Genomic DNA, 10,392 nt, shown 5'->3' with positions numbered 1-10,392 from the left:
CACCATAATTTTGGAATGGAAATATCCGGAATATGTATCTCACGCAGTAATGACATAATCCATAGAACCTTAGCACAAACATCTGCAAGAGCTTTGTATTCATCCTCAGTGGATGACCTGGCAACAGTTCTCTGTTTCTTGCAAACCCATGATATAAGATTACTCCCCAAGAAAACAGCAAAACCACTCGTGGATTTTCGATCGTCAGGACAACCAACCCAATCAAAATCAGAGAAAGCATGAATGTCTCTAGATGAGTACCGTCCTATGCGTAAACCATGATCAACAGTTCCCTTAACATACCTGAGTACCCGTTTGAGTTGCTCCCGGTGTGATATGGTGGGAGCATGCATATGCTGGCATAACTGATTAACTGCAAAGGATAGGTCAGGTCGTGTGACAATGAGATATTGCAGTGCTCTAGCTAGACTCCTGTACTGTGTGGGATCATCATATAGATCTAAATTGAAGGGGACAGTTTTCGAGACAGAGATAGGTGTAGAAAGGGGTTTGCATTCAGACATTCCAGCCCGTTTTAAAATATCATTCATATACCGTTGTTGAGATAAAATAATCCCATTGTGACTCTTAACTGTTTCAATACCCATAAAGAAATTTGGTTCACCAAGATCTCTGATTTTGAATGTAGCAGACAGTTTGGACAAGAGTTGAGACATAATACCCTGATCACTTCCCATTACAAGAATGCCATCCACGTACACCAATAGATAAACCAAAGCAGAGTCTTTAGAGTAATAGAATAGAGAGACATCTGTCTTGGATGCTTGAAAGCCAACCGATAGTAAGAACGTATGTAGCCGATTAAACCAAGCTCTGGGAGCTTGTTTTAACCCATACAGAGATCTTTTTAACAAACAAACATGATTCGGGAAGTTAGCATCAATATAACCAGGGGGTTGCTTCATATAAACTGTTTCAGCCAAATTACCATTCAGAAAAGCATTATGAACATCTAGCTGTTTGATAGACCACCTAGATGATAAAGCTAGAGATAGAAGGAGTCTTACAGTCGTAGGCTTTACTACTGGACTAAAAGTGTCGAAGAAGTCCTGACCTGGAACCTGATTAAAACCTTTCGCAACCAGTCTGGCTTTATGCCTTTCAATAGCACCATCAGCCTTTCTCTTCGTACGAAACACCCATTTACAGCCAATAATATTCATACCTGCAGTGGGTGGAACTAGAGACCATGTGTGGCTATGCAGGAGAGCATTGAATTCTTGGTCCATGGCTTCACGCCACTCAGGATATTTGACAGCTTGAGAGTGACATATGGGTTCCGTGGGATGCACATGAGCTGCTAGAGCAAAAAGAGGAGCATCTGCGTTGCTGCGAGTGGCCATAGAGTGAGTACGGACATTGGGCCTGATGGACCGCCTCGCCGGCGAGCAACAGGCTCCACAGGATCACCCGACAAGGCAGCCTGTCCGGGATCCACGGCTGGTTCGAATGAAGCAGGTAGCGGCGGTTCTGACGGCTCATCATTGGACACGGCAGGAATAGGTTTGTTGTGACTGAGAACAGATTCCGCCCAAGGTCCAGAAAACGGAGTAGATAGATCCTGCAAAGAAGTTTTAGTAGCAAAGGGGAAAACTTCTTCATTAAATCTGACATGCCTGCATGTGTAAATCTTATTAGTATGTAAGTCCATGCATCTGTACCCCCTAAATGACTCAGGATAACCTAGGAAGACACATGGAGAAGACCTGTATGACATCTTATGACGATTATATGGTCGAAGATGATGGTAGCATAAACACCCAAAGACACGAAGAAAAAGATAGGAATGAGGGGATTTATGTAACAGGAGATGAGGACTGGAGCTATTTAATACAAAAGATGGCATTCTGTTAATTAAATAGACAGTAGTCTCAAAGGCAAAATCCCAAAATTTCAAAGGAACAGAGGCATGAGCTAGAAGAGCCAGACCAGTTTCAACAATGTGACGATGTTTTCGTTAAACACGACCATTCTGTTCATGTGTATAGGCACAGGATTGTCTATGTTGAATTCCGAATTGAACAAACGAAGAATGTAACTTTTTGTACTCGGCACCTAAATCAGACTGAATGGCCTTTATTTTGCAATTAAAGGACCGTTCAACAAGAGTATGAAATTTATCAAAGATGACATAGAGATCAGACTTTAATTTCATAGGGAAGAACCATGTATAACGGGAATAGTAATCCACAAAGATCACAAAGTAACGGAAGCCAGATGTAGATAAAGTGGGCGCAGGACCCCAAATGTCTGTGTAAATATGATATAGGACATGAGAACTAGAGGAAGCAACACGAGGGAGGGGAAAACGGGCAGATTTGCCTAATTAACACGCATTGCATAAAGAATTAGTACAACGAATATTATCACGAGATCCACTAACTAAACAAGATTGAAGTATATGGCTAAGAACACGGTTATGAGGATGACCCAGACGATTGTGCCAAGTGGAAGCCGAGGCACGAGCGGAAAGAAACGCTGACGGAGACGAACTAGGTAATGGAAGTGTGTATAGTCCCCCAGAACTATTGCCCCGAAGAAGTATTTCCTTGGTATTGATATCCTTCACAACAAAAAATGAGGGGTGAAACTCAAAAAAGACTTTATTATCGGATGCAAACTTCTGAACAGATAATAAAGAATTAGACAAACGTGGAACGTGAAGTATATCAGACAATGTGAATGATCTAGACAAACGTGGAGCGGAGACGATCAACGCAGGTGGACACAGCGTGGTGCCGTCGACGAATCCGAGAAGTCCTTGACCCCGGAGGAAGGGGATGAGCTGCGTACGCCAAAATAGGTAGTTTCGTGTCGTCAATTTGATCGACACGAAGTGATGAGCCGAGGTGAGGTAGTTCGGCGCGGTGGTCGCTGGCGCCGGTGCAGCAACGGTACTCATCGTTCGTTCAGAGGAGTTTGTGGTCATCGGATTATGAGGAGAGAAACAAGGATCCTAACTCTAATCTGATGCCAAATGAACGTAATTTGTGTTTAATTGATAATCATCCAGAAAGGTTACAACAATAGGAATAAATAGATAACCTAACTAATAGGCTATTAACTAGGCAAGTATAACAATCTACCTGATATGACTAATGTTATTCCTAATACAAATAATGTAACAAATATATCTTAACAATGAGGACCTAGCATCTTTTACTGATTAGGGTCACAAGGTGTGTCTCAAAAATATAGCGCACATTCGGATAAATCAATTGAATATTATTCAATTTGTTGATGTTTTTATATGTTGCTAGAAGGTTGACAAGTAAAAGCTTAATTGTAAGAAACACAGACGCAACACACCAATTAAATTTGTATTTGATGCATGCGGTGAGATAAGCTGATCTGAATGAGTTATATGAGAAATACTAGGATAAATAATGTACTACTTATGTTTCTTTTGAACACCGCCGGTGAGCACGCCCTGAACTTACTTCTTTCACCGGAATGGGTTTGCCAGGTTGACGTCAGCGTATTTCCGGCTGAAGCCCGTCCTACGTACGACTATGTGCTTTTTTTTTTTTCTGGTGAAAGAGTGTTCAAATGCTGATAATGGTCGCCACTTCCAATGTTTTCAAGAGCCCCTTATGGGAGAAGCATTTGTGATGAAAGAGGTTCTAGGGTGGATCAAAGATCGTGGCCTGGTCAACATTCGAGTGGAAACACATTGCCTTGTTTTTCCTTCTAGCCTATTAGATTCTAAGAAATTAAAGATTGCTCGTATGTTGGCTCTATTGCCCAGGAATGTATTAGTCTTATTAATCTATAACATAGTTAATTGGCTGTAAGGTCCATTTTATTCTTAGAAGTGTCAATCAGGTTGCCCATTCTCTTGCTAAAGCGAGGGAGCGTGACTCTCTCACTCGGATTAGCTGGATGTAGTACCACCGAGTTTTCTGGACTTGTTAGTTAATTAATATAGTAGAATTGTTTGTTCAAAAACAAAAAAATAAATTCTCAGTTCTAGCTAATAACTTATTGAAATGAGATTTAGTGTATTGTCTATATTGTTGTAAATTAGAAATGAAATCATTACAAAAATTTAAACACAAAAAATAACATCTCTTAACGTAACACGTTAAATCTTATTTAATTTTCACTAATTAAAATATAACATTATTATTGATGCATGGAAAATTAACATGTAAAAATATCAATTTTTTTGTTTTTTATTGTCAGGCCATGAGGTGTCCTGAACGGACCCTAACTGTAGGAGTCACCTTTAAGCTCGTACCATACTTAAACTAATCATCATTCACATATGAAGTTATTAGTTGTATTATTATTATTATTATTATTATTATTATTATTATTATTATTATTATTATTATTATTATTATTATTATTATTATTATTATTATTATTATTATTATTATTATTATTATTATTATTATTATTATTATTTGTTGGTCCCAAAAGAGGTAAGGTGAAAGCCTAGAGGGGGGGGGGGGGGGGGTTGAATAGACTTTCAAGCTTTTTCGCATAGCACAACAATTGCTAAGGCACAGAGAAACAAAAACTCTTAACTATATTATTAGAGTATGGGACACAACGGAAATAAATAAAGATAAGTGTGTGTGATATTGTGACAAGTATATCTCGTGAGAAGCAAGTAAAGAGCAGTAAGTAAAGAAAGCAGTAAAGAACAGAAGACAATTATAGTGGTCCGGAGGTGGTGTAATCCTCCTACTCCACTTGCTCTTATCTCCAAGAGCAATTCACTATATCCATCACTTCTTGGTTCCAAAATACAACGAATTCCGTGATCTAGTGCTTTGATCATGCCCAGTGACACCACACTGCTGCTTCGGGTTTCACGTCGCCGCGTTACTTTCCCAGGATTTCACGACTCCGCGTTACTTTATCCCCGTCTTCTACGCTCCGGTTGAAACGATCTTCCGTGATCTAGTGCTTTGATCACAAAACACGCACTAATCACGCCCAGTGGCTCCAACACTACTGCTTGCTTCACGCCCAGTGGCTCCAACACCACTGCTTGCTTCGAATCTCACAGTGGCTCCGTGATCTAGTGCTTTGATCACAAAGCACGCACTAATCACGCCCAGTGGCTCCAACACTACTGCTTGCTTCACGCCCAGTGGCTCCAACACTACTGCTTGCTTCGGATCTCACAGTGGCTCCAACGCTACTGCTTGCTTTGATCACAAAGCGCGCACTAACCACGCCCAGTGGCTCCAACACTACTGCTTGCTTCACGCCCAGTGGATCAAAGCACGCACTAATCACGCCCAGTGGCTCCAACACTACTGCTTGCTTCACGCCCAGTGGCTCCAACACTACTGCTTGCTTTGGATCTCACAGTGGCTCCAACACGGCTCCAACACTACTGCTTGCTTGCTTTGGATCTCACAGTGGCTCCAACACGGCTCCAACACTACTGCTTGCTTTGGATATCACAGTGGCTCCAACACGGCTCCAACACGGCTCCAACACTACTGCTTGTTTTGGATCTCACAGTGGCTCCAACACTACTGCCAGCTCCGTGAGACAATCCAGGATTTCACAGAGTGGATCAAAGTACGCACTAATCACGCCCAGTGGCTCCAACACTACTGCTTGCTTCACGCCCAGTGGCTCCAACACTACTGCTTGCTTTGGATCTCACAGTGGCTCCAACACGGCTCCAACACTACTGCTTGCTTTGGATCTCACAGTGGCTCCAACACTACTGCCAGCTCCGTGAGACAAAATCCAGGATTTCACACACTGCTTGCTTCTGCTTGCTTTGGATCTCACAGTGGCTCCAACACTACTGCCTGCTCCGTGAGACAAAATCTCACAGTGGCTCCAACACTACTGCCTGCTCCGTGAGACAAAATCCAGGATTTCACACACTGCCTGATTGCTTCGGCTCCGTAGGATTTCACACACTGCTTGCTTCGGCTCCGTAGGATTTCACACACTGCTTGCTTCGGATCCGTAGGATTTCACACACTGCTTGCTTCGGATCTTAGATATTCCTCTGGTGTTCTCACGCTATTTACCTTGTAAAATTGTAGATAGTGAGATTCAAACTTGAGCCAGTTTGGATAATATATCAAACATTTTCCAACTTATCCATAGAGTTTATTGGTTATATCTCCAATCTTCTTTGATGTACTCCTTTCTTTCCATAGATGCTTGATCTCCAAGTCAAATTCATGCAAACTTCAAATCTTAATTTTCTTTCGCAAAAAATTCTCCTGGCAATTCTTTCTGAGTAGTAGCGACGTGAAAATCAAATCATTCATCTTCTTCTTTATTTTGTCATTTTCACCAGATAAATTCTAGATTTTAGGCTTTATATCTTCTTCTTATATTTTCATGCATCTTCCTCGGCTTTTCTCTTTTGCAGCTTAAATAATTTTCCAATCATGGTATAAGACTCTACTAGACCTATATAAATAAAATTGGGGGTTCTACAAATACATATTTGGCATATCAAAACCATTACACTTTATTCCTATTATTATTATTATTATTATTATTATTATTATTATTATTATTATTATTATTATTATTATTATTTACGTGTATGGTATGTAGTGCATTGTTGTTGTTGTTGTTGTTGGGTTATTTTATTATTGTACAATTTAATGAGGTCAAAATAAAATTTAGAAGAAATTTATAATTTACAATTTGCTGAGGGTTGTCTTCAGGCTTCAACAATTTGTTCGTAAATTTGGGAGAAAAATCAAAGGCGCGCTAGTAGTCTAAACATTATAAAATTTACAATTTACTGAGGGGGCTTTAGCTAGATAACCAATACGGGCGGCGAATAACAACGCCGGCCTGTATCACTGGTATGTGACCCTAAAATTTTTTTTCCTTGTGACAAAAAGGTGGAATTATTCATCCAGACATTTGGAAATGATAAATCCTAGTAACTCAATTGAATTTAGTGTTGTTGGTGAAAATCAATTCTTAGTTTCTTGTGGCATGCAAATTAATTTTAGACCATTTGAACTACTCATGCGAGTTTATAAATAAATTTTTCTTCTCCTCCTAAATGAAATATTTTTTTTTTGAAGGTCCTCCTAAATGAAATATAGTTGTTCTGAAGACGTGAAAGGAAGTGTGAATTTAATATAATATTTCACCATTAATCATACAACTAGACTTCCTCTCTCTGTGCTCACTGTGATCTCCTCGATCATTTTTAATTGGAAAAATGGCACTTTTTGTCCCTGAGTTATATACTTATAGCACTTTTTTTCCTTAATTATTTAGGTAAGCACATTAGCCCCTCAATTATTCTAAAAGTGGTGCTTTTTCCCCATAATATATTAAATTGACATTTATACCCTTAAAGTAAACATTTTATTTATTTTACTACTCCAAAAAATTATTGCGTATACGTAGGGATGACCACGGATCGGTTTGAATTGAACCGAATACTAAAACAATCGAATTAATAGTTTTTGGTTATAATTCAAATCTAGAACCCAATATTTAAATGTCAATTTATTAAAATTATGTATCAAAAAAATTGAATCTTGAACCGTGAACCGGCGGTTCCGGATTCGATTCGCGATTTTGAACCGTCTTTATTTTAAAATAGTCTAAATTCAACAATAAATGTATTTTATTTTTTCAGTTCGGAACATGAACCGTCCGTTCCGGTTCACGATTTTAATAAACTCTAAATATCGAATTTCGATTCTAAATTGTTTTGGAATATTTCGGTTTGGTTGCTATAGTGTTTGTTTGGTTTGAACCAAATTATGGTCATAATTTATTGGAGAAAAAAATTAAATTAAATATTTAGTTTAAGGGTAAATATGTCCATTTAACATTTCAGGGGAAAAACAGCCACTACAATAATTTAGGGGGGAAAAAATGCTATAAGTATATAACACAGAGGGAAAAAGTGCCATTTTCCCTTTTTAATTTCCCTCTTAGTCAATGCATTCTCTTTTTAACTTATAGTTTATATCGATCTTGTTATATATGAGTTCTCCAAATTCTGCCAACGCAAACCACTTAATTCTGTTCCTTTTTAATTTTGCAAGATGCTTGGTTGTCAAATTAAAGGAAATGACAGCCTTTAATTTGGAAGGGATGGAATGCCGAATTGGTGGGATACATATACATGACTGGATAATCGACCATAAGATTTTAAGTTTAATTTTCATAGAAACTACCTTTTTTTTTTTGTCAATAATCTCTTCAATTAAGTTTTTTTATTTTATTATGATTATTATTTTTTTTGAAAACCAAAGGAACCAAATATTCTCATAGAAACTACCTAGATATGCTATGATTGCTTGTTTGCGTTGATTTGAGTCGGTCATCTATGAACAACTAACATCGTCTTTTACCAATAAATTAGGGTCACAAGGTGTGTCTCAACCACTTAGTTTCTTGTGGCATGCAAATTAATTTTAGATCATTTGAACTACTCTAAGAGTTTATAAATAAATTTTTCTTCTCCTCCCAAATGAAATATATTTGTTCTGAAGACGTGAAAGGAAGTGTGAATTTAATATAATATTTCACCATTAATCATACAACTAGACTTCCTCTCTCTGTGCTCACTGTGATTTCCTCGATCATTTTTAATTCCCCTCTTAGTCAATGCATTCACTTTTTAGCTTATAGTTTATATCGATCTTGTTATATATGAGATTTCCAAATTCTGCCAACGCAAACCACTTAATTCTGTTCCATTTTAATTTTGCAAGATGCTTGCTTGTCAAATTAAAGGAAATGACAACCTTTAATTTGGAAAGGATGGAATGCCGAATTGGTGGGATATATACATGACTGGATAATCCACCATAAGGTTTTAAGTTTAATTTTCATAGAAACTAACTTTTTTTTTTTTTTTTTTTTTTTGTCAATAATCTCTTCAATTAAGTTTTTTTTTTTTTTTTTTTTTTTTTTTTTTTGAAAACCAAAGGAACCAAATATTCTCATAGAAACGGTTAAGAATATATGTGGTTGATGTTTTCTGTTTATACTTATTCAAATTATATTCCTTTAGAATAGGTATATTAGAGTAGTGGTTACAACTTCTTAGCTACTTGTTCTCCTGTATATACTATTTATACCTGTTAGCTTCTTTATCAATATATAACAGTTCATTTCTTTATATGGTATCAAGAGCCAGAACCTCCTACGAAGGTTTTTTTTTTCCTTTTTCTTTCACCCCTTATCAAATGGCTGCCACTACTGATATCGTTTACCTTTCTGCCACATATAATTTTCCCATTACACTTACCTCAACAAATTTCCCAGTCTGGAGGCGCCAGGTTCACTCTACACTCATTGGCTTCAACCTCCATGGCTATGTTGATGGTTCTATCCAAGAACCGCCTAAGTTTTCTGGTTCGGCTCAAACAGCCACAAACCCAGATTATTTACTTTGGGTTCGTCAAGACCAAATCATCGTCAGTGCACTCTTAGAGAGTTGTTCTGACTCGATTCAACCTCTCGTGTCTTCGGCTTCGACAGCTTATGATGCTTGGCAACGCCTCACCACTACTTACGCTAGTGCGTCTCGAGGTCGTATACTTTCCCTCAAAGCCAAGCTCACTCAAAATCCGAGAGGTACTCGGTCGATTACTGTATTTTTGAATGACATGCGATCCATCGCTGATGCACTCGCGTTGGCCCAGTCCCCGGTCTCTGATGAAGACCTTATCGTGTATATTCTAACGCAGCTCGGGGATGAATATAATTCAATCTTCTCCGTTGTTTGCGTCCGACTGAAGCCTATTTCCTTAGCGGAACTAGCCGATGTTCTCATTGATCATGAACGTCAGTTACAAGCCGATGACCGAGCACGCCAAACCGTGTTGGCTACTGCCAATATCACTCCTACTACTGCTCCGTTGCGGTCATTCTCCAAGTACAATGGTCCGGACTAAATACGCTTGGGTGACGGTAACTCTTTACACATATCTCACATTGGTCATGCCACAATTCCCACCCATTCTTCTGCCCTTAGTCTAGGAAATGTCTTGCACGCTCCACAGCTACACAAAAGTTTAGTTTCTGTTTCACAACTTTGCAAAGCTAACCGTGTGTCTGTTGAGCTCTTTGCGTCTCATTTTGTCATGAAGGGTCTTCAAACCGGGATGGCATTGTTACGGGGGCCGAACGTTAATGGTGTGTACTACAATACTCTCTCTTATGAGCCTCAAATGAATGCCACGCACCTGCCATCTGTGTCTGAATGGCACCACCAGTTGGTACATCCATCAAATACGATGTTACAACTCGTGTTGCAACACTACATAATTCCAGTTTCTGCTGCCTCTCTACGTCAGTTTCGTTGTTGGTCTTGCAGTGTAAACCAGAGTCACAAATTGCCGTTTTCTAAGAGCACTCTCGTTAGCACAAAACCCTTACAGTTACTTT

At 38.7% G+C, this 10,392-nt stretch overlaps 1 protein-coding gene across 1 annotated transcript; it reads left to right on the top strand.

Moving 5' to 3' along the window:
• The first annotated feature begins 9,188 nt into the window (after positions 1 to 9,188).
• On the top strand, positions 9,189 to 9,899 carry LOC109178954. The gene has a single exon (XM_019328504.1). It carries the CDS (start codon positions 9,189 to 9,191, stop codon positions 9,897 to 9,899), a length of 711 nt encoding a protein of 236 aa, XP_019184049.1.
• Positions 9,900 to 10,392: the final 493 nt, after the last annotated feature.

This window comes from Ipomoea nil, unplaced genomic scaffold (assembly GCF_001879475.1).
Source record: "Ipomoea nil cultivar Tokyo-kokei standard unplaced genomic scaffold, Asagao_1.1 scaffold0875, whole genome shotgun sequence".
Taxonomy (NCBI): Eukaryota; Viridiplantae; Streptophyta; class Magnoliopsida; order Solanales; family Convolvulaceae; genus Ipomoea; species Ipomoea nil.
Note: the sequence above shows the minus strand (reverse complement) of the source record. Positions and strands in the feature narration are given on the sequence as shown.